Source organism: Tamandua tetradactyla, chromosome 4 (assembly GCF_023851605.1).
Source record: "Tamandua tetradactyla isolate mTamTet1 chromosome 4, mTamTet1.pri, whole genome shotgun sequence".
In the NCBI taxonomy this organism is placed as follows: domain Eukaryota; kingdom Metazoa; phylum Chordata; class Mammalia; order Pilosa; family Myrmecophagidae; genus Tamandua; species Tamandua tetradactyla.
Genome location: NC_135330.1, coordinates 180,293,013 through 180,318,445, shown reverse-complemented (window position 1 = coordinate 180,318,445; position 25,433 = coordinate 180,293,013). Strand labels below are relative to the sequence as shown.

General features: G+C 40.4%; 2 protein-coding genes across 14 annotated transcripts in view; one reads left to right on the top strand and one right to left on the bottom strand.

The window, feature by feature from the left end:
- The window catches only part of CARS2 (cysteinyl-tRNA synthetase 2, mitochondrial), a 94,186-nt gene extending 84,235 nt beyond the window's left edge, over positions 1-9,951 (top strand). For all 3 annotated transcript variants that reach the window (XM_077158682.1, XM_077158681.1, XM_077158680.1), the window contains 4 exons: positions 4,853-4,976; positions 7,147-7,245; positions 8,889-9,095; positions 9,748-9,951. In XM_077158682.1, the coding sequence (XP_077014797.1) occupies positions 4,853-4,976; positions 7,147-7,245; positions 8,889-9,095; positions 9,748-9,804 (487 nt within the window). In that variant the 3' untranslated portion in view covers positions 9,805-9,951. The remainder of the gene's footprint in view (positions 1-4,852; positions 4,977-7,146; positions 7,246-8,888; positions 9,096-9,747) is intronic.
- The window catches only part of NAXD (NAD(P)HX dehydratase), a 57,072-nt gene continuing 35,595 nt past the window's right edge, over positions 3,957-25,433 (bottom strand). For 10 of the 11 annotated variants that reach the window (XM_077158673.1, XM_077158675.1, XM_077158672.1 and 7 more), the window contains 5 exons: positions 19,244-19,294; positions 19,050-19,154; positions 18,071-18,191; positions 15,112-15,232; positions 3,957-13,775 (listed from right to left, as the gene is read on the bottom strand). In XM_077158673.1, coding sequence (XP_077014788.1) covers positions 13,625-13,775; positions 15,112-15,232; positions 18,071-18,191; positions 19,050-19,154; positions 19,244-19,294 — 549 coding nt within the window. In that variant the 3' untranslated portion in view covers positions 3,957-13,624. The remainder of the gene's footprint in view (positions 13,776-15,111; positions 15,233-18,070; positions 18,192-19,049; positions 19,155-19,243; positions 19,295-25,433) is intronic. The other variant, XM_077158670.1, reaches the window with a different exon arrangement.

Genomic DNA, 25,433 nt, shown 5'->3' with positions numbered 1-25,433 from the left:
ATACCATTGCTAGGTATCTACTCAGAGGACATAAGGGCAAAGACACAAACGGACATTTGCACACCAATGTTTATAGCAGCATTATTTCTAATTGCAAGGAGATGGAAACAGCCAAAATGTCCATCAACAGACGAGTGGCCAAACAAACTGTGGTATATACATACGATGGAATATTATGCAGCTTTAAGACAGAATAAACTTATGAAGTATATAACAACATGGATGGACCTTGAGAACATTATGCTGAGTGAGACTAACCAAAAACTAAAGGACAAATACTGTATGGTCTCATTGATATGAACTGACATTAGTGAATAAACTTGGAATATTTTGTTCATAACAGAGATCATCAGGAGATAGAAATAGGGTAAGATATTGGATAATTGGAGCTGAAGGGATACAGACTGTGCAACAGGACTGGATACAAAAACTCAGAAATGGACAGCACAATACTACCTAACTGTAATATAATTATGTTAAAACACTGAATGAAGCTGCATGTGAGAATGATAGAGGGATGAGGGCTGGGGGCGTATTGAAATCAGAAAGAAAGATAGATGTTAAAGATTGAGATGGTATAATCTAGGAATGCCTAGAGTGTATAATAATAGTGAAATGTACAAGGTACAATTTTAAAAATGTTTTTGCATGAGGAAGAACAAAGGAATGTCATTATTGTAGGGTACTGAAAATAGATGGTAATTAATATTTTAAAATGTCACCTTCTGTGTGAGACTAAAGCAAAAAATGTTTATTTGTTACAAAATTAATATTTTGACTAGTGCATTTCCTACTATAACTTATGTAGATAGTTTGATTGAACGCTGTAAGTACTTGGAATCTCAGGTAGGACATGAGATTTTGTTAGTTTGTCCAGAGTGATGCCCCGATGAATCCCAGAGTTATTCGATCAGTGAGTGGAAAAGTATCTGCAAAGCCCCCCTTCGGGGAGTGATGAGAACGGGGAGAAATTCAACTTCCCCAACTTGAATTCTTGATATTCTCACAAACAGTGTGGACAACCAAAGCTATAGGCAGAGCCCCCAGTCTTGGGGTTTGTTCATATGAAACTTAACCCCACAAAGGATAGGTCAAGTCTACCTAAAATTTAGACCTAAGAGTCACCCCGAAGAGAGCCTCTTTTGTTGCTCAGATGTGGCCCCTCTCTCCAACCAACACAACGAGCAGTCTCACCACCCTACCCCTCTCTATGTGGGACATGACTTCCAGGGGTGTGGACCTTCCTGGCAATGTGGGACAGAGATCTTGGAATGAGCGGAGACTCAGCATCAGGGGATTGAGAAAAACCGTAGAATGAGCTGAGACTCAGCATCAAGGGATTGAGAAAACCTTCTTGACCAAAAGGGGGAAGAGGGAAATGAGACAAAATGTCGATGGCTGACAGATTCCAAACAGAGTTGAGAGATGTTATCCTGGAGGTTATTCTTATGCATCAAGTAGATATCATCTTGTTCTTCAAGATGTTATGGAGAGGCTGGAGGGAACTGCCTGAAAATGTAGAGCTGTCTTCCAGTAGCCATGTTTCTTGAGGATGATTGAATAATGATACAGCTGTCACAATGTGACTGTGTGATTGTGAAAACCTTGTGTGTGATGCTCCTTTTATCTACCTTGTCAACAAAGGAGTAGAACATATGGAATAAAAATAAATAATAGGGGGAACAAATGTTAAAATAAATTTGGTTTGAAATGCTAGTGATCAATGAAGGCAAGGGGTATAATAGGTATCTTTTTTTTTCTTATATTCATTTTATTTCTTTTTCTATTGTCTTTTTCTTTTTCTGAATTAATGCAAATGTTCTAAGAAGTGATGAATATGCAACTAGGTGATGATATTGTGAATTACTGATTATGTTGTTGTTTTATTCTTATTTTTTAATTAATAAATTTAAAAAAAGATGAGAGATCAGGTATTTGAGTTACTGAGATACCTATAAAGTAAATTAAAAATAGAATAGCAAGGATGAAGAAAAACTTGGACTCCTAACACTCCTGATATTTAATATGGGAATTTCTTATTAAAGGTTCTGTTCTGTTGCTTTGTTAAATGATTAAACATGTTTGCTATTGCCCGGTACATCAAAAAGTTGGAAAGATTCAGGATGGATATTAACAGAGCTTTCCTCAGGAAGGTGAGAAACTGGAGTGGTTTATGGAACCATGGAAATACCTCCCTGGGAATTAGGAGCGAAGAGTACAATGAGTTTATCAGACGTTTATTGGCTGCTGATTGTGTGTCTGGGAACAGGGGAGCCAGAGGGTTATAAGCCATGTTCCTTCTCTTGAGGAATTCATGGGAAAAATAAAAAGAAGAAGAAGAAAGAAGTGGGGGCTCTTTGTGGGTCAGTTGAGGAGAAGGGGCTTGAGCTGGACCTTTAGGATGAGAAGCCCTTGATTGGAGCGGGCGGGGCTTGGGGGCGGCACTCAGGGGACTGGGAGAGCCGTGCCGAGGCCTGGGGTCTTAGTGGTTGTGTGTCGCGGGGGATCCGGTCAGCAGGACTTAGCAGCCATCTGTGTGGCTGGTGAGAGAAAGGAAGGGATACAGATGATGCTCTTTTCTCAGGTGGCTGGTGGCATACCTCCCTAAGGTGGAGAATCCAGCAGGGAGAGACAGGGCGAAGGGGAAGGTGAGTTCCACTCACAGTTCGTTTAGGCCAGGCTATGCTTTGGAATAAATAACCAAATGGCCTGAAATTACACAGGGTTATCCTCGTTGCTGCGACCTGTCCATTGTGGGTCAGCAGAGGACCTCTCGGGGAGGTCACTCGGGGACCTGGCTGGTGGAGCTCGGTGACAGCTGCCATGCCCGAAGGAAGAGAAGAGTTCCAAGGAACCTGGCATCAGCAGTGAGGGACTGGTCACCTCAGCTCACGGGTTAGTGGCCAGAGGTGGCCACAGGGCCCCACCCGAATGTGAGGGAGCCAGGGAGCACAATCCTGTGTGGCCACGGTGGGGAGAGGAATTGGGGCAGACAGCACCGATGACTACTGCAGACCCCACATGGATATTTGTGGCAGGAAGTTAGACACCAGAGTCTACACTCTGAGGAGAAGTTTGAGCCAGAGATAAAGATTTAGGAGTGCTTAGTGAGTGAAGCCACAAGTATGCCCGAGGAAAACGTCTAGAGCAAGAAATAAGGGCAGGTGGGGTCCTGGGGTGATGCCCAGCATTCTGGAGCTGCTGGGAACTGGGGGTGTGAAGTGGGAGAGAAGGAAGGGGACACCCAGGAGGGAGGGCGCCTGGAGGCCAAGAGAAGTGGTGTTTTTTTCAGAGATGTGGCCATCGTGCCAGGGGCTGCAGGAAGCTTACTAAGAGGAAGGCTGAAAAGCACGAGGTCACTGGTGACCCAAAGCAGGAGCAGTTTCCTTGTCACTGTTTAGAGAAAAAGGCGGCCGGGGACTGAGCCCATCACTACTCTTTGGGGTAAGCTTGGCAGCGAAGGAATGGAACCAGAGAGGGCTGTGGCTAGAGGGTGACAAAAGTAAGAATCAGGTGCTTGTTTATACGCTGAGAGGAACGAGACGAGGGCAGGGCCAAGGTGGGCCAGGAGGGCTGTGGAGCCTGAGCCGGGCTCGTGGACGCCTGCAGAGCTGCCCGGCCGGTCAGGAGGGCAGCCCGCAGGTCTCTAAGTGCCAGGTCAGGCAGTGAGGGGTTCCCATCGGTTGATCTTGATTTTTTATTGGTGACCCTTAGAAATGAGACAGTTTTACCAAAACCCGAATCCAGACAGGAAGTAGTGGTTCTAGTCCCGACCAGGACACCCGGAATCCCACAATTCCAGGACTCTGGGCCCTGCTGCTTCGTCTGCGACATATTGGGCACATTTTCTCACCACCGTATGTGAGATTCTCATGTTTCCGAAGTTATCAATATGAGTTATTATGAATATTAAGTGAAATAGAGTATCTTATGGTTAAGAATATTAAATGACATATGAAAGCCTCTGATGCCGGGTCTGGCACATGGAACGCGTTTCCTCCTCCAGGAACCGTGAGCCCGCAGGCCAGCACGTGGGCCCTGATTTCCTTCCCCACCCCCTGCGGAATCTCCTGCTGCTTTTAAACAGTAGCACTTGACCTTTTTACAGCACTTCGTAATTCTCTGGATTCTTTGCTACGTCATCTCAGTACTTCCTCACAGCTTAGCACCACTGGACAGGGAGGGCAGCTGAGTGCTTGGCACAGTCAGGAAGCTGGTGACGTGCGAGGGCTGAGACCCAGGTGTCCTGACATGGTGCCTGGGCACCTGCCCGTGTCACTTCCTCTGTGCTGGGTACCTGATGAGTACTGGGACATGGCACCAGCTTTCCCTCGGCTTAAATCTTTGCTTGTTATTACTTGTTGCATAATACATTTGAATTAAAATTATGACGATATTTTCTACCAATTCTGCCTCATTTTTTTTTTTTTGTATGCTGTATGGCTCCCATTTCATTTTTAAAACCATTATGACTGTGCCCACCTGCAATCTGTGTGTTCAAAAGCAGTTTTTAATTTGGTAATATGACAACTGCCACCTGATCTTAACCAGTTTAGCCTCTGTTACACAGAGAACTAGCTTACTACCCCACAGAGTCCAGTTATTAGAAAGAGGAAAGGGTTAAGACTCTGACAAGCCTTTGAAACAAAGAGTCCCCCAAATTAGAATCACGAGGCTTCTCCTTGGGAAATGTTTCTGCTTCTGAAAAATTGGCACTAGGTGCCTTGAAACTGGTGAACTAATAGTCGTAATGTCGGGTGCCCGGGACTGAGGAATGCTGGTGGGTTTTCCTTCTTGTTCAAGTTCTCTTTTTGAATAATTGATTAATCTTTTTCCTTATTTTTCCTCAAAGACTAGCCAACACAAAGGTGGCTGTGCAGGCTGCATTCGCAGATGACTTTGACACACCGAGAGCACTGGATGCCATTATGGACCTCATTCACCATGGGAACAGACAGCTTAAGGCAGTTACTAAGGTAACTTGTTAGGCTATGGCAGCTCCTATAGTCCTGCTACTTAGTACTGACAGATTAGTTATACGTGTGTTTTCTAATAAAGAAAAACAGAAGAACAATCTGCTGACTCTTGGGAATGACTTCATTTTCTACAGCTGGTGTTTTCAGGTATTTACTGAAAACCCTTTTCTTCTTTAAGAGTTCCTGGAGCTTCTTTATTTTGTGTTTGAGGTCTGTCTCTGCTGATACGCACAGAGGCAACAGGATGCCCTAATGGAATATTAATAATCCCCACCTCACTGAGTTGTGAAAATTAACTATGGATACTATGGAGCACTTGGGGCAGTTCTTGGCACATTGGCCAGTGGGCATTGTGTGTGGCTGATAAATGTGCTGCCTCGCCCTCCTGTTTGGTGAAGCTCTGAATCTGAGTTTGGTTGCTAAGACATCACATGGGGGAGGAAGCTGTGGTTCAGGGCCTCTGACTCTGCTGCTCACCCAACCTGTGTCTTAACCCCTCTCCTTGGTGCTACATGGAGGATGCTCTTGAGAATGTTTCAACTTCAGAATTCTTTGATCCCATAAGATTCTAATTGTGTCTTCTCCTCTAAGAAAACATTTTTACTTATCCATTCCATTTCGGACACTTCCTTATAGAATAGCTTTTGTATGGGATTTTTTTTTTCAAAGCTCTACTTACCCAATGCAAGTTTTACACAATCTGCAGAATTAGTGTTTTGATTTCACTAAAGCAACCAAGGGTTTCTGAGTGTAGAATTGCCAAATAATATGAGGACCTTCTGAGTGCTGGACAAAGCCAATGAAGATAGTCTTCCAAGCAAGCATGAGTTTATGGTGTGCTCTCCACGCTGAGCTGGCATACAGAATGTTAAGGCAGGGTTCTTGCCCTTGCAGCTGTTCCCAGTCCAGGGAACCCATTTAATCATTAGCTAATATGAAAAGTTGAGGCTGTGGGAAAGACCTTATTTAAGGTCATCGTTAGGCCTTTCACTTCCTTCTAGTAATACATTAAGTCCTGGTTCAAATTCTTCAAGTCTGAGTCCTTCATTCCAGTAGTTCAGCATCTCAGTGGAGGTCTCTGCCCCTGGCCATATTCAATTTTGAATTTTAGAGCATGGATTCCCAGGCCTGACCCTATATCACATTCACCTGTGGATCACCAGATCATTGCATGTTTAGAAAGCAGCGCTAAACTCTGGGGCAGTGAAAGGTCCAATGGAAAAACACCTTGGATTATAGTTGAATCTGCTCTGTAATCAGGCTGAGGTAGTTACTTTTTGGGAGAAATGAAAAGTCAAAACTTGGTGCAGGAATACTTTGCCCAACATTGGAAGCAGTCAGGCAGAGATTCCCAGGGAAGAGTTGCTGTCATTAATGAGCACTCTTAGCATGTGAACATTTCCCATTCAACCAGCCAGACAGTATCTTTCACTCTTGGCTTAATTTGTTTTCTTCCTTTACTCCATTCGGACCCAACACATTCCCATGGGTCACAGCTCTCACTGCCAGCAGTGGTTCAGTGCTGGGAGGGAGGCAGGAGGAGGGCAATTAGAGAATGAAGCACAAACCTCTCCTAAGAGTGAGTCAGGGAACAGCCTACTAAATGGGATTGACTTTTGCAATTTTAACTAGCCAAGTGATTCTCTTCCTTTCTCTGTATAACTCTAGTGGCAAAGAAACTAAGGCTAAAGTCACCTGAGGGTCTCTATCCTTGTCAATTTGGAGACATGTAGCCAAACCTGAGGGGAAATGCAGGCCATTTTAGGATTTTCTCAATATCTGACTCAGAAATTCAGCCCTTTTCCCACTTGTTCTCTGCTTACTGTGTGTCACCTATTATATTACATTGTCACCCTGTAATCCTAAGTGTTTTATGACCTGCCAAGTACTGTTATCAGCCCCATATTAAGGGTGTTGGTAAACCTAGGTTCAGAGAGGTTAGGTGATTTACCCAGAGTAATCTGATTTGCTAGTGAGTGGTAAATCCAGGATTTAATCCGCATGTAGGCGCTTGCATTTTCATGACATAGGAATTTAAAAGAAAGGTGAGGATGGCTGTAACCTACTGAAGTCTTTGTTCTTTTACATCTGAGTTAAAGAGCGAAAAAATGCCTTTGTGCCCTGATGTCAAGACTGGTATTAAAGAACTCTATTGGGTAATTTATTGCAGGAAACAGGTGGTCCTAGAAGTCCTGCTGTGTTTGGCTCCATAATCTCCTACATTGAACAGTTTTTAGAGACTGTTGGAATTTCTCTGGCAAATCGACAGGTACATCCTTCTCTCTCTAACTTTTTTTTTTTGTATAATATAACATATACAAGCAAAGAAAGAAAAAAGCAATAGTTTTTAAAGCATTCTTCAACAAGTAGTTACAGGACAGATTGCAGAGTGTCATGGGCTACCATACCATCATCTTAGATTTTTCCTTCTAGCTGCTCCAGAACATTGGAAGCTAGGATTATATATTTTTATTATCATTTTATTCTTTTTTGTGAAAAATAACATATACAAAAAAAAAAAAACAGCAAATTTCAAAGCACAGCACAATTAGTTATAGAACAGATTTCAAAGTTTGGATGGGTTACAATTCCACAATTTTAGGTTTTTACTTCTAGCTGCTCTTAAGATACTGGAGACTAAAAGAAATATCAGTATAATGATTCAGCAGTTAAAATTGTTGGTTAAACCCTACCTTCTCTGTATAACTCTATCATCACTTTTTGATCTTCGTTCTACTCTTTAGGAGTATTTGGGCTGTGCCCATTCTACCTTTTTCATGTTGGAAGGGCTTTCAGTAATAAGGGGTCAGGAGATGGAACTATCTCATGTTCTGGAGAGGCTGGCCCTTCTAGGTTTCAGGACTTATCTGGTCCAGGGACCCATGTGGAAATTGTAGGTTTCTGGAAAGTTACCCTAGTGCATGGAATCTTTGTAGAATCTCATATATTCCCCTAGGTGTTCTTTAGGATTGGCTGGAATGGTTGGAGTTTGGCAAGTTATGATAGGTAGCAATGTCTAACTGAAGTCTGCATAAGAGCAGTAGCCTCTCAACTCGATTTGAACTCTCTCAGCCACTGATATCTTATTTGTTGAACTTCTTTTCCCCCTTTTGGTCAGGACGGCATTGTTGATCCTACAGCGCCAGGGCCAGACTTACCTCTGGGATTCATCTCCCAAGCTGCCAAGGAGACTTTCACCCCTAGATGTCATGTCCCATGTAAGGGGTAGGGCAGTGATTTCTCTTGCAGAGTGGGCTTAGAGAAAAAAAGTGAGGCCACATCTGAATGACAAAAGAGGTCTTCTGGAGGAGACTCTTTGGCACACCTGTAGGTAGGCTAAGTTTCTCTGCTCCATTAACTTCACAAAAGCAAGCCTCAAGATCCAGGGTTGGCCTATTGATGTGAGTGTCCCTAATGTTTGATACAGTAGCAGGGGTTTCCACAGTGATAAAGTTTAACAGTTCCATATTTCTGCTCCCATCCCTCAAGGAACTTTGCCAACACTTTGATTATCTGCTTAATATATTCTGGGATATACCCAGGTATTACATTAAGCTATACAGGATTAAAGGCCCTCATTTTTATTCTGGGCTCCCTGTGTTTCTGTCATTTTAATGAGCTATCTAGACAGATTGAGATTATGTGCTACAGAAAATTTAGGTTCCGGACAAAATAAACCTTTCTTCCTTTGGTCTCAAAGAGTAGGTGCGATTCTAAGATACAGACAGTGTAGTGTCCTTCTTACCCGTGTTCTGAGTCCTTAATGCTGACCTGACCATGTGGTGAAGTGGTCTTTGCAGAGTATTCACTCTGACCACATCAGCAGAGCATGGTCTTCGGATTCCTGTCATGACGTGGACCTAACTCTGATGTCTAGAACCTCGCTATGTAATGCCTCTTGCCTATATTAAGTTTATTTCAGGAGACAGCAACTCAGCTACTCTGCAAAGTGTGGTTGATGAGCTGGTTCAGTTTCGTCTGAAAGTACGTCAGTATGCCCTGGCCACCCAGGAGGCCAGCAGGGAGGCCCGGCAGCAGCGGCTCCTGGAGAGACAGCCTCTGCTTCAGGCATGCGATGCCCTGCGCAAGGACCTCGCTGTCCATGGCATCAACATCAAGGTGAGCCACTGGCCCATGGGGCTGGGTGGTCCTCTCTCCCTGCTGGTGGAGGGAGGATCATCACCCTGACACTGAGAGAGAATGCATAGTGAGATGCTTTGTAAGTTAACAGGCATCACACAGCTTTACAACGCCTGTTAGACTCTTATCATCATCATCATGCTGATGTTTCTTTATGAGAGAAAGCCCACCCCTTCTGGCAGATGTGGAGAGGAACATCATGGGAGCCAGACTTCCAAATTACTACGCCGTGTTTTATAATGATCTCTTGAACAAAATACTGACATCAATCCTGGCATGTCTGATCTGGAAGGGAAGTGTGTGTGAGCTCTAGGAGCCAAGGGCAGAGAGAACATCAGAACCTGGGTTCTTAGCTACACCCTCTTTCAGCCACAGCATCCTAATTTTATGTCACCTTCGTGTTAGACGAGGACACTCTGTACCAGGCCCTAGCCACGTGCCTTTTATTATTATTATTTTAAGCATACAGCAGTTTGGTGTGTATGGTTGTTTTTGTTTTTGTTTTAGCATTAAGGCGGGCAGCATGTTTTGCCTTGCTCTTTGAATTTTTACTGTGCTTACCCGTTAACCCCTTGTGAGCCAGCGTGATATCCTCATAGAGACTGTTTAGATCTTATTTTCCTTTTTATAGGATAGAAGCAGTACAACATCTACATGGGAACTACTGGATCAAAGAATAAAAGACTAGAAAGCAGGGAACTGAAGATTAAATAAAGCCACATGGAACTGGAGTCACACGTTCATGATATAGGTTCTATGTTTCATTGTTTGATAAAAACTTTACATTAAAGTTTTTATTGTAGCTAAGTCAATATTAAAATAAACTAATAACCTTCCCACTGGTGCTTAATAACTGTCTAAAAAATTAATTTTTATAGTTCAAGTGGCCGCAGGCACAAAGTTCACTTCAGTAAAAATGCATGCCAGATGTATAGTGGAGGCCAAATCAGCAAAACTTATTATGTATGCCTAAGAAAACACAGCTGCTCCTTGTGCCTAAGGACCTGACAATGTAGGACAGTAAAACCAGGAACTCAAAGAAGTATGTGCTCTGCTCTAAAAGAGGGTATAATACACATGACGCCAGGGTGGGGAATACTGCATGGCGTGGGGCTGGCTGCTGAGGGCCAGCAGGACTCATGAAGCAGGGGAGGATGTTGGCAGCAGCTCCAATGAGCCCTTCACCCACTGGGACTCACACAGGATATGGCTGTTCCCCTACCTTGTCTAACGCAGAGGGAAACAGGGAAAGGGAAATATTTCAGTATCTTGGGGATTCCAGGCAATGCTGAACATGGGGAGGCTTTTTCCCCCAGAGGTGATAATAAATTTTTACATTCTCCTGGTTACAAAAGTGATGAGTTCATCATAGAAAAAACAAAGGGAAATCTCCTGCAATCATACTAGCACAGCTAATACTGTGATAGCTATATTTCATCTTTTATTCTGTGTTTAACCTCTTTTAAAAAGTAAATTGTTTTTCATCGTGTGGTGGATTACATACCCTGATACAGACATGTTCTTAATCTTGATCTGCATTCCTGTGAGAGTGAACACACTATAAACAGAATCTCTTGAAGATGTTATTTAATTAAGATGTGGCCAACTGAAAAAGGAAAAGAAAGGAGAGGACAGTCCCATGTGATGGGAAGCCAAGGAACCCATGGACTGCCAGACAGCCAAAATGCTACCATCCCCAGAGGAAGCAAGCCTTCCAGCCTCTGAAACTGTGAGCAACAAATTTCTATTGTATTGCTCAAAACCAGTTTGTGGTATTTGTGATTGCAGCCTCACTAAAACTAAGACACATGGTATATGATACTTTGTTAACCCCGAAGAAATTTGAGCAGAAGTGATCAGTCAGGGTTGTGCTCCTGAGAAAGGTTAATCCTGAGGAGTAAGGATTGCATGGGTAAAGGCTAAACTGGTGAGATGGCATGAGGACCCAAGGTAGGACTGTGCAGGACAAAGGCGGGATTTGTAGATGGCATCAAGGACAACTGACCTGAGACTGGAAGAATGGTCACTACCAACAATAACAGCAAGAGTGACTGGGCCAGAGGAGGACAAATGATTTCAGGGTCATGGTAGCAAGCAAACAGTAGAGAACTTTACGGTGCAGCTTGTTGGTACTCTTTACTATAAAGCAGCCACCTTACTCTTGATTTCCTTACAACTGTTGTGTAATAGGTAGAATACAATCATTGCTAAGGAATAAAGAGAAAACTAGGTGATACTACCCACTTTTCTCCAGTTCTTCAATCCTGGGTCAAGCATGTCATTTCTTATCGTTTGCTAGTCATGGTCACTACTGAGCATTTAATACTGTGGATGAAGCTGTAGGCAAAAGGTAAGCAAACGGCCAGGATAATAGCTTGCATTTATTGAGTTAGTATGGTTAACTTTGTACATATTATCAGTCAATCTTCATAACCCTGCAAAGTCATTGGTTTTCCTGTCCTACAGATAAGGAAACAGGTTCAGAAGTTGACTTGTTAAAAGTTACCCAACTAATGAATAGTAAAGTGAGGTTCCCAAACAATATACTTCAGTGTTGTTACCCAGGTCACAGGGAAACTCCCAGAAAGAGAAAATATTTCAACTGCTCTAGCTGGAGTTAGTACAGACTGGTTTGTAAAAGAACAATAAGTAGTAAACTCATTTTTAAAAAATCAATGTGACTTGGATGTACTCCCTATCTTCTTTTTAAGCAAAGAGATTTTGTACTTATTTAGAAGAAAAACATTAATTAAAAAAACATAAATGCCTGTGGCTTTGCTACATTTATTTCCTATGGAAATAAATGGCTATTTATTTCAAGGTTATTCTTTAAATTACTTAATTTCAACAATACTGGTATGCATTGTGAAATACATCTTACGTGTATACAAGCCTTATGTATTTTTATCTTCCATAGTATCTGACAATGTCCTCACTTAGAAAAGTTGAAAAAATAGTTTCTATTTAACTGAGAAAAAAATACAAAACTCGACATTTAAATAAATCAGCTCTGTGTCTTTTAATAGTTTACTAGTGTTCAAATGTAATTCTCCAAAGGAGAAAAAAAATACCTACTGTCAATATTTCCAGAGTTCACATATTAAAGTTTCTAAAATTAAATATATAGTTGACTAAATGAATAGCAATTTTTTTTTAATCTTAAAAAGCTGATCACTGATTTTTAAGAAAGTAAAAGTCAGTTTAGGGTGAGGTAGTTTGAATCATCCAAAACATTAATCATCAAGGGCAAAAAGACTTCTAAAGAAACTATAAGTTTTGCATTTGTTGTAGAAAAAAGTAGACTCAAGTGCATGCGTTAGATACCAAATCCCACTGAAGAATGGCACTAAGAAAACCACCTATGCAAAGCCACTGAGCTGAGGTTAACATAAAATAAACATCTCCATTTACTAAAATGCTAGAAATCATTATCTTCTATGGATTATAAATATTCCTGAGGGTAGACCCACATTTACAACAAGGAGAGGCTGCTGTCCTGTTTCATAAGTAGAAGTAATGAGGCCATTAGTGTTTCCTCCTGTGCAGCTGTGGTGCCATCACCGTGCCGGACAGAACAGGCTTGAAGTCTTCCAGATGAGCGAGAACAGCAAGGCCAAAGTTAACTTACTCTGCCTTTCTTCCAAAATGATGCACTTATTCGACCACATGAGAAACAATGGGACTGCAATGATCCCGCTAATATTCTTTCGAGTCGTATTTAATTGGCTGATAACCTGTTGGCCATCTTGTGTACTTGTGTGCACGTAGAAATGGAAAATGAAGAGGGTAAGACCTGAGGCATTCAGACAGCCCTTTCCCACCCATCCATTATAAGTGTCAGTGGCAGGTTCTAAGTTTCCTTATCTGATGTCCCCATTTTGCCTCTAAAATTACAAATTTACCACTTTATTCTGAAGTACTTTAGTAAGTTAACGAAAACAACCAAATCACTTTAAAAGAAATAATAAAACTGGAGAATGGATGCTAATTTCCATGGTGGACTTCAATTAAAAAAACACACAACTCACTATTCATCTGAAAACAAGAACTGATCCCTGTGAAAGGAATATCAGATAAAAGAGCTGCTTTCATAAATGGAAAAACTGAACATCAGTGGAGAGAATGAGATATAACTACCGAAAGACTGAAAATCTGCTTATCTGGAATAAGTCAAGAAATTCAGTTGAGTGGTAAAAAAAATTTCATTCTTTCTCAGTTATTGGTGAGAAACTAAAAGTTTAGGAATACTTTTGTTTAGTTTCATGGTAACATCTCCAACTACATATTATTTTAGCCAAAAATTGTTATTTTCCAAATCCTTTAAAAGCCTCTCCATTAACCAGTTTATTCTTAAAAAGTCTACCAAACAATGTGTTGCCAGAATACCCAAATGATTCATCACATATATTCAAATGATTCATCACATATATAAATACCTATTTTGGGCCCACTATAAATGCAATTTCCCTTTACCAGTGGTGCCTGTTTCCTTCCTGTTTGCACTTGGCTCAGGTTTCAAAAAGTTTTTTGAATGCAGGTCCAACTTCTGCAATCATGTCGGTGGTGGTCGTAGCACGTCCATACTTCTGAAAGGCTTGGCTGTTGCACTGCCTCGTGAGAGAGCAGGCACCAAACCCCGCCACGAGTAAAGGATTTACACTGGAAAAAGGGAGAGGTATTAGCAAGAAGCTACCAAATTAATGGAAAGTCAGACGCCTCAGAGAAAAGTCAGAAGTCTCAAAGGCATCAGCCTTTTTAAGGTGAGCGGACTTACAACTACACAGGATTGGATTTTTATTCTAGTTTCAGCCTTGGGCCCCCAAATTGGCAATTTAATGTCTGTATATGTGTCTGAGCTATGTGTGTGTGTATACACACTTATGTATGGGCCTTAGTGTTCTCTTTTTCACCCTGATTTCAGTTAGCAACATTATACCTAGAGTCAAGCATTTAATAATTATTAGTTGGCAATAACTAGCCCTCTACTATTAATATTCCCTGACAAAGGCACATCAAAAATATCCATTTAAAGAGGTATTAAGATACAGCAGTGGAAAGTAATTTTCCCCTTCATTGAAAACTAGACAACTACTTGGTGGTCATAAATATTTTAAAAGTGCTCTGTGTTTGTTACCACTACTAAAAAAACTACATCCTAGTTGGGGGGGGGGGAGGAGCTACAGCTGTCTCTCTGCTTCCTTTACCCAGCAGTGGCAAATACCCGTGACTCTTCCCCAGTTCTACAGTGTAGGGAGTGACCACTATGTGGACACAAACAAATTTGGTGCCTGGCACCAGGCACAGGCAGTCTCAGCTCCATCTCCAGCCCAGTGCTCGCACAGAGGCGGGATGAGACATCGCTAGCAGTGCAGTGTTTACAAGGTGGCAATGAGGCACTGGAACATAGGCTTTCCAGGAGTCTGAGCATTTCACAGCATATGCAGCCACTGTTGTCACCTTATAGAAGATATATGCAGCCACTGTTGTCATTTTATAGAAGAAGCAGGCTCACAGAGATTGTATGGCCTGCCCCCAGTCACAAAGTTGCCTGACAACAGTACCTAGCCCAAAACCTGCTCCTCTTAAAGATGTGAATTTTTATTTTAAAGTATAAATGTCTAACATAAGCTAGCTATAACTTCACTCTGTATGTTTTCTGTTTTAATATTTCATTTTACAGAGGGAACTTGACTAGAACTGTGGCTCTCGAACTTGTATGCATGTTAGAAGGAACTGGAGAGCTTCTAGTAACACTGATGCCCCCACCCCATCCACAGAGAACGAACAGGATGGGGCCCAGGCTCCATCAGTAACTACAGCCTCCCAGGTGTTCTTAATATACAGACAGCATTAGCCCTGGCCTGGCATTTCTTGAATGTAGCACTAATATTTCATTTGGAATTTTCAAGTGACCACTTATTAAAGGTATGAGCTGCTAAAATATCTTATAAAATCCCGACATTTCAACACATTATAAATTAAGAGGTGACCATACCCGTTTGTTTTCGCAGATCCAGCAAGAAGGGCCCAGTGCACCAGGACACCAAGGGAGCCTGACAGGAGGTCTCCTTGCCCGCCACACCTGCGACTGCTTCCTTCCTGACTACATACAAGCACTAAACAAAAACAAACCAAGAGCCCACATTAGCTCCAAAGGTTTCCTCTTAACCAAATGCAAGACACTTCTACAGGGAATAGCTCCTTTCGAGGTAAACTTCCTGTGAGAACTTTATCTGCTGCCTCAGACTCGAAGTTCATTTTATATTATCGACTGTTTCTTCCCTGTTTATTTCTGTTAAGGATTTAAGGCAGCGTCTCTTTCACCAAAGAGGAAACTGAGGCACAGACAGGTTAGGCTGCCCCCATCACACCACTAATGTATGAGGAAGACAACTTGCTGTACGACAGGTAAGGCAATAGAGACACCTGGAGTTCACAAAACAGTGGTTGCAGCACAATGAGAAGGAAATGAAGAGTTTAAATAGAAACACCTATTTATCTGTTAAAATCAAAGATCCAAGAACACATTTATATAAATATGGTGAGTCCTTAGGTAACAGCTTTCAGTTGGCTCTCACACTTCAAAGAAGTTCATCTTAAATAAGACACTTGAAAAGTCATTCAGTGCCGCTCTCAACTGGCTCCTCCCTTAACCATTATAATTTCACTTACACCTATATATGCTGGATTTTTCTACTTCTTTGATGTTTTGAAAACAATTGTTATTAATAAAAAAGAATTCAACCTCAAGTTTCAGAGTCCCTTAGAGAACATTTATTCTGGCATTTCCTGTGCATAGCTCTGTACTGCATGCATATGTATACCCTAGCATTGTCTTTTTAACCTGGTTACAGTTACCTGGTGTGGTTTGGAGCTGTTTCCCAGAGAGCCATGTTCTTAAACTTAATCCATTCCTGTGGGCGTGAACCCATTGTAAGTAGGACCTTTTGATGAGGTTACTTCAGTTAAGGTGTGTGGCCCAGCTGAATCAGGATGAGTTTTAATCCTATTATTGAAGGCCTTATAGGGAAAGCCAGAGCATGTAGAGTCAGTGGAACCCAGAAGAGAAGGGAGAAGCCAGGAGAGGCCACCATGTGACAGAAGAGCCCAGGACCAAGGTTCACTGGCAGCCAGCCCCCTTCAGGAAGAAAAGCACTACCTTGATGAAGCCTTGATTTGGACTTCTTAAGCCTTAACACCATGAGCCAATGAATTCCCACTGTTTAAGCCACCCCACTGCATAGTATATGCTTTGGCAGCTAGGAAACTAAAACACTTAGTCAGAAATTTTAATACCTAACAATTCTTTGTTTTAAATCATTCTGTAAAAATAACTGTGGTTTCTGTCTCCCCAGAGGCATTAGTGAAGGGAGGATTTCTATTTTCAGAGAGCTAAAGATGTTATAAAATCCCTAGTTATACACCTTACTTTTTAGACAAGGGTGCTTGCTGATAATTCAGCAGCTCATCCCTGCTTTCCATTTTGCTCTCTGCTCAAAAGTCTCATCACATTCAGCACCTTGTTTTCCACCAGTGTCAGCGTCTCGTTTGTTCACTTTCCAGGCACATTTATAAGATAGGAACAAACTGCAGTAAAACATTCAAATAACTGCACACATGCTGTGGGTGAGATGACCATGGGACCACTGCAGGACTCCCTGAGATGCTCTTCACCTGATGCACCACCGTCATAAAATGGAGAATTCCAGATTTCAGCCGCTCAGGTACACAGGAAAGGTGAGGATCACTCGCATTTGAACAATCAACCCCCCACCCCCATACAGGGGAACTACTAGGCTACAATTATATACCCAGGTAATTATATAGTTAAAGTATTTACAATACTGCTTTTTCACATGCCATCAGGAAGAGATTGCATTCTTCTTGGTGGAAATGTTGCACAAAAGATAACTCCTTAACCTTACTGGTGAGTAATCTCATGTAATAAACATTAAAAAAAACAAAATAGTATACCTTGACCTTTAAAATACTCACATGCACTTATGAGATCATTATTTTTTATTATTATTATTATTTTTTTTTACATGGGCAGGCACGGGGAGTCGAACCCGGGTCCTTTGGCATGGCAGGCAAGTGTTCTTGCCTGTCGAGCCACCGTGGCCTGCCCTACATGAGATTATTTTTGATCTAGATATGCCCAACATAATTACCAACAGAGAAAGGCACAAAGGATTCTATCAGCTTTCTCTTGATAAGAGGGCATATATCTTTGTCAGAATGTCTTTCCCAGTTACCTTAGGAAGAAGAGCTCAAGCAGAAGTGGCCTATCTATGTCTGCTTCAACCTTCCCCTCACTTGCCCTCAGCCTTCTTCCCCACTAAGGTCGTTCAGGAAGGCCCTTGGAAACCTTTTCAACACTCTGAGCCAAGTGATGCTCTGGTAAATCACACGAAACCTATTTGCTATACTGGCTTAAAATTGTAACACAGTTTTTGAATGTCAAAGAAACAACCTCTCTGAGGTATAACTGCAAATACGGAGAAAAAATGTTCTTCATGGCTTTTTATACAAGGACTCATCGAATCAAGCATAGAAACAAATGAAAGTTATAATCATTCTATCACTAGGCAGTTTCTTATAAATCATTAATGGAAGTTTAGCTAATGCATAAAGACCAAGACATTTGTTTTGACTTCTAGTTTAATCTTTAAACACTTAATTCATTGCTCTTACTTCCTATTGCAAAATGTTGAAAAGTAAAGCAAAACAGGAACTCTGAACAAGCTGTGGTTAATATACTCACAAGGAAGACCCTCTTTTTTCTGAACAGGTATAAACATGCTTGATGAACCAAACTGAACTACAGAAACATGACCAAATCAGTACACTAAAGACCAGTGCTTCTGGGGTTCATCAACCATGGAAAAGTTAACTTACATGGTGCTGGCAGAAAAAGTTAACTTATACAGTATGACAGAAAAAAACATACTCACCCTTTTCACCATCTGAAATAACATCTCTCTCTCCTTTCTGAACAACTGTCAGATTCCCTAGGGCTTGGCTGAGTCTCAAGACAGATCCCTGATTATCACTGATGTCCACAGTATCTCTAAGCTATGATACAAGAAGACCACAGGAAAATCAAAATATTTATTAGAAATTTAATACAGGAGTCTGAAACATATATGAAGCAACTAGAGGAGAGTTGTCCTATGTATCAGTGATTCTCAGACTCGCATATTAAAGAATCACTTAGGTGAGGCTGCTTGATTAAATGCAGATTTCTGCCCTGTGCTCCCAGAGATTCATATTCTGTCAGTGTGGAGGGAGGCCTGGGGTGTGCACTTTAACTAAGTACTTAAGGTGACTCTGATGCAGGTGCTTGTGGCAGGAATACTGTTCAAGTTGCCTTTGCTCTATCTTGGTTAGATCAACTTTAAAAGAATATCACCAGTGGCTAGTTTTTAAAAGCTTTGCAGAAGTAAAATAAATATAATTATGAGAGAAAATATTTATTGGACACTTAATGTATACAGACAAACTGCTTTACATTTTTCATTTCTTCCTAATGAAAATGCAGCAATTATTATCATTAGCCGATAAGGCAATGCAGGATTAAGTATTAAGTGATCTGCCCAAAGTAAACAATGAAAGGACCAACTTCGTCATATCATATTTCATCTAATTGAAGATGTCAAGGATTATAAGATGTACCACTATTACGTGTACTGTCAATAAAGAAAAAATGGTTTGTTAATTAAACTGATGCACCGTTGATTGTAAAGCACAGCCCAATACAAAGATGTTAGCATGTAAAAAAAAGTGCATTTTAGAATCTGTGAAATCTGTGTCAATCACAGGTAAACTCACTGCAAAGATATACCCGAGGGGCAAAACTGCAGCATGCTTTTCTCTCCCTCCTCAAAGATGAGAAGGCTTGTTTCTTATCTTTTAGTTGGTTTACAGACTTACCACAGCCTCATAGAGTCTGCTGAACTCCATGTAGTTGGGTGTAAGAATGGCCTTCTGGTAACCCTGAATGAGGGAAGGCTGCTGAGCAATCAGCCACAATCCGTCCTGCACAAAATAAGGAAGGCAGCCATTTACTCCATGGGATTTGAAAGGGCTCCCTTGCTGTGTGCAGGAGAGGACATGGCAGCACTTACCGCATCAATGATGACAGGGATACCCTTGGCCTTTGATTTTTCTAAAATGCCCTATGAGAAAATAAAACAACCTGTGTTAGCTCTCAGGTGAATTAAGAGAAAACTAAGCAGTTTCTTTCAAAATGAAGTAACTATGCAATGAATTTCAATCAGCTTCCCAACTAATAAAGAGAAAAGAAACAAAAAATAATGAAAGGCCCAAATGAACTGAAAAGACAGGCCCTTGGAAGACATGTCATTTGGAACTTCAAACACATGCTCAATGAAAAGTAGTTAGGTTCCTGGGCTAACCCACAGAGGCCTCCCACAGATTGGCATTTCCAAATTCCTAACAGTTATTACCCTTCAGGATTTGGAGACAAGAAGTCTAAGAGATTTGGAGACAAGAAATCTAAATTCTTCCCAAGAATTTAGATTTCTTATCTCCAAACCTGAAGGATAATATCTGTTAGGAATTTGGAAATGCCAGTTTGTAGGAAGCTTTGTGGGCTAGCCTAGTGAACCTAACTACCTTTCATGTTTTCACTAAGCATATGTTTTCAAGTTCCAAATGACCTGTCTTCCAACTGAACCTTCAACCTGTGTTCTTGCCTTCATCTTGATATCAAGTGGATTTCTTCAAACCAGTCACAGCTCTTTATTTTTGAAGTTTAGTTCTCACAGGAGAATGATAGTACTTTTTCCTGCTATTCCAATTCCTAAACTTCAGTTTCCAGACGATGCCTATGAAGGAATCCCTACATACAAACAATATCCCAAACTATACCACATTGACAATATAAAAACAAATTAATCCTTCCAAAAAGTTAAACCATTTGTGAATACAATTAATACCACTGAATTATAAGTTGAAAGTGGTTAAAATGGGAAATAAAAGTTAAAAAGAAAAACAAAATAAAACCAGCATCTGAGTCAACAGGTACTGTTGCAGGTCAAAACACACCATCTGATTCACCATGAACATAAATACAATGCTCCCCTAAATATTCTAATGTTGTAGCTAAGTTAAAAATGTTTCTAAAATCTTATGTTCATTGTAGACATAATCTGAGAAAAAAACGCTCATGAATTTATTACTCCAACAAAACACTTCTTAACATTTCAGTGTTATCCTTCTGGTCTTTCTCCTTTGTACATCTCTTTAAAAATTTGCAAACCTATTGTAGGTATTTTATAACCTGTTTTTTTAAGTTAACGATAGATGAGCGCATGCTATTCTACACTTTAAGGAATTCAACCCACTTCTTACTGTTATGTATTATTTAATAAAAACTTTTCAACTTTTGGTTATGAATACTCTGTGATGAGCATCTGTGCTCATCTCATACTATTAACTTTCTCACACTGAATAAATTGCTCCTCAGAAAAATGACAACAATCAGACCAAATAAAAATAAAACTGATGAGAAGCTAGGATGTTTGTGCTTATAAGGAAAGCATTTTATTTATAAAGAGATGTGGGGATTAGATATTTTAAGGGGATTCCTGGGCCCTTTTTCAACACCAAGTAAGTAACCAATATAGTCCTTTATCCTAAAGATAAAAGCAGAAATTACTGTTTTCAAAGATAAACATGCTAAGTTTTTATGAACTTAAATTCATAGGGAAAACATGAAACATAAAGAACACTAGTATTTTCATCTGATCCCTCTTGATCTATATTTTTTACATTACCACAATCATTTTTTATTTTAGCATTTCTTATACAATTTTCCTTAGTTGAACACAGTCTTGTCTGTAATATGATTACAGAAAAATATATGGTTATAGTATTCCAGCTGTATAATATACCAAAGTTTGCTTAATTATGCTCCCTATCTGATCATGGACAGACACTACCATATCTAACCTTCTACAGATCACATTTCCCCCCCTTTGGATTCTTCTGTTCGAAATATAGTCTCTGAATTGGAATTAACAAAGGACCTGAACATGTTTAGTAGGATAGTTCATATTTTAAGATATTGCACAAAGACAGCACCATCTCCCATGTGTCTCTCTGCCCTGGGCTATTTCCTGGATATAATACTAGATTTGTGTCATCCCCAATGCATGACACATGATAACAGAATTCAATAGAAATAAATACTGCTCTTTAATTACACAGCCCTCTAAGGATGCTTTATATATAAAATCTCGTGCTCCTCAGAGCTGAGGTCTGAAGAGCTTCTGGATATAAAGCTTCCTACCTAGATGACCCTGGACGTCTGATACCTATTTAGACATCATCTGTTACACCTCTATCAGTTTCCTCATTTGTAAATTGGAAATAATACCTCCTTCATAAGGTTGTTATGAGAACTTGAGTTTAATAATACACAGTGCTTAGAAAAGAGCCTGGCATACAATAAATGTTAGTATATAGCCCTCATATTTTATTAATCTCAGTAATTCAATAACTAATATGTGGTAGTGAAAGCAAAGCTGATGAGGAAACCCAAGATCAAAGAGCACCAGGACCTGTCTTGAGTCACCCAGCCAACAGCTGTTCCAACAGGCCAGTGTTCCATATGACCTAGCAGACAGATCTGCCCCAACAGAAAAATGTTTATGAGGACTCCTAGTAAAATCCAAGCATATTTTCCCATTTGCTTAAGTGGTCATTTCTAAACTATATTCCTTATTTTTAATTAACCTTCAATTATCAGTCATTTCAAATGGATGATTTTCAATTTTTCTCTGTGCATTAAATCCTTTGACTGAATCATCTTTATGGCAAGTACTTAGAAATACCCGGTGAGTCTCTGGTTATGGGTGAAAATAACAGATTCCCAGCATGGTACAGTCTCTTAAGAGTTTAACAAACACAGATATTACCTAGTGGTCAGCAGCCTTAGGAAGCAGTACTGCCAAGATAGGTAATTTATCTGGGTGGGCTGACTGGGGTCTGCCAGGTAATCTTTTTTTTTTTTTTTTTTTTAATTTTTATGTGTTTTATTGAGGTTATCTTCACACACCATATGATCCATCCAAGCTACACAATCAGTGGTTCACAATATCATCACATAGTTTTGTATTCATCACCATGATCGTTTTTAGAACACTTGGATTACTCTAGAAAACAAACAAACAAACAAACAAACCCACACATCATATACCCCTTACTCCTCCCCTCTTACTGACTACTAGGGTTGCAGTCTACCCAATTTTAAGACTTACAATAGAGATAAGTTAACAAAGACAGTGTAGAATTGTCAGAGATAGAAATGTTTATCAGAGGAATAGAACAAAACATCCAGAAGTAGATCCACGCAAACACAGGCAACCATTTTTTTTTTTTAATATAGTTATACAATCACTATCCAAGATTAGGGCTACTGGATTACAGTTCAACAACTCAGATATTTCCTTCTGGGAATTAAAACACTAGGTTCTAAAAAGAAATATCTATATAATGAGTCAGTACTCGGTCATTTGTTAAATCTTTATTTCTCAGTTATATTTGATCTTTCAACCTTTAGGGACATCTGGGCAATGACCATTTTAACTTCTTTGTGACCTGCCAGGTAATCTTATATGAGGAGGGACAAGCAGGGAAGCATCAAACTTGGGGTTCTGCCTCTGACCATCATATCACAACGGTGGCCAAGAAGGCCTATGGTCAATGTCATGTTCTAGAAACACCCTAATAAATGGCTTCTGGAAGCAAATCCCAGTGAAACCCTCATATTCTCCACATTGTGATGGCATGATCAATCCTATTGAACCACCTATTACACAGCAGGCTTCTCCTGCAGGAGCCTGAGCCTGAATCTTACAGTTGCTGTTACAGCACTCAAACCTATTTACACCAATAGCATATATAAGTTTCCCAAATATGTGAGAAATGTTCAAGATGCAAGAATCAAGGACAATAAGGGCATTAATAATAAATGAAAAATGGGGGCCAGGGGTTAACTGGCAGATCCTAAAAGATTTGAATTCCTATCATCTCTAGGCTCATCAAGGAGTCAACTAGTCTGGGCTCTCACCTGGCAGGAAACCCTCATTTGCCCTTATTTCCAGTGAAGTGGCATAATTATCATGGCCGAGCTGCAATGACCTGTAGTAGCTAAGTCCCTACTGTGTGGCAAACAACTAATGCATTTGGCACCCTCAGTGCAGGAGAGAGAAAAGCAACCATGCATTTCAGACATGCTGTTTACAAATGGGAATTCCGCAGTGAACAATTTCGTCCCCCTCTGATGAAACCAAGGAACTATCATTCCTAAACCACTATTAACTTCTAATTTTCAGCAATTGGTAAAAATTTTCAAAGATCTGAATGGTGCCACCTGATAAACAACTTGCACTCACCATGCTAATTTCATGTCACTTCAAATCCAGTAGAATCCTAAATGCCTCTAATTTGCACAATGTGTCACCTAGAGCTACTTTTAAATTGTATTTGATTGCCTCGCAGATTATTTACCCTGAATGCACAACTGCTGGCTCATTAATCACTCACTATTCTCCTAGCTCTTTTTAAAAGGAATGAATAGCTGCTACCCTTTCTACCACCAGCACTTCTATTATCACAGCCTCTTATTCCAGAATTGAACCGAAACCTCCTTCTGAAACACACAGGCATTCTGTTCCTAAGAGCTCTAATCTTCCAGCTCTACCCACATATTTCAGTCCATCTTTCTTGTCGATGCCTTGCAGTTCTAGACAGCGGGCTCCTTTTCTTTGTTTAGAGAATTTTCATTAAACCAAAAGGTAAACCATTAAATCCAAAGTAGTATGAGGCATTATCCATCTTCTGCACGAAGAGCAAACTGTTGACAAACAAACAATTCACTGAATGAACACCCAAGCACCCAGGCACAAATCACTATATTTTTAAATCAACCCTTCTGAGAGGGCAGCATCAATTCTAAAGCAAAAAATACACTGTTTCATTTTGGTTATCTTGATCAGTGCCCCTTACTATGGTTACTGTTTCTCATCAGTGGTAATTCTGGAGTATGCGGATAATTCTGGAGTATGCAGATAATTCTGAACTACATCTGAGTTTCAGGGGATTGAAATTTCAAAACCCAATTTTCACCGTAAAAGCTGGAACTGGAAGATTTAGCATGGAAGATACCCTTAAAATGCATTATCTTGCTAACTTCTGGTAAAGCAAACATATTTCTACCTTTATAACAAAAGGTAGAAAGTGTAACTAACAAAGACAGCTCCCTATATATCTTTAACTTGAGCTTTAGTTCAACTAAATTCAAAAGGCAAAAGCTGAACAGAGAACAGTCACTCTCATACAGTTCTCTCTCCCTCATCATTATGGTTCTTCCCTCTCCCTGTTGTCTTCTCTTTCCATCCTGGCCTTCTTCCTCTCAAGTTTCAGTGCTGAGCTCTGGGGATTCCCACATGAGAGTCACTCCCTGCCTTCAAAACCTCACAGCCTTACAGACAGATGTCAGAGTTCACTGCAAAAGAGCACCATGATGATGGCAGTAGTAATATTTAGTGTGACTGCTAATCTTTCTGTGAACACAATGTGGCCAGACACCTTCTAAAAGCTCCATTTAAATTCCCTCATTTATTGCCCACCACCCCCCATTAAGTCACACTGCCATTTTACATTTGAGTGCACTGTGGCACCAAGGAATGAAATCACCTACCTAAGCAGCAGTGTTGAGACCTGAAACCAGACTGTACTTGATGTACTGTACTGTCTTCTTCTAGGACTAGAATGCAAGCAGGCATTATGGGAACACTGATTAGGGAGCCTCGTGGGGAACTCAGGAAAGATTCTTAGGACAGTTCCTGAGCTGTATTCACCGAGGAGAACAGACAATCCAGACAGAGAGAACTGCATGGGGAGTGCAGGTAGTGTCAGAAGAAGGTGAGCCAACTCAATGGAAGAGGGAATGCAGGAGGAGTTACAGAATATGAAGCCAAAATGCTCTTCCAATTTTTTATTTTTCTTGATCCTGATTGGCATTTTTTAAATCTGTATTTCATTTTCCAAATCTGTATTTCAATTTTTTATCATAAAAAGTAATTTTTTATCTTTTTAAGAAAAGCAATCATAAAATAAATATTAAGTCTCTTCAACAAGTGGTGAAAGTGAACTTTACCTCACATTATATATAAAAATTAACTCAAAATGAATCAAGATCTATTTAAAAACGAAAGACCATAAAACTCCTAGAAGATAACATAGGAGATATCTTCAGGACCCTGTGTTAGACAATGAATTCTTAGA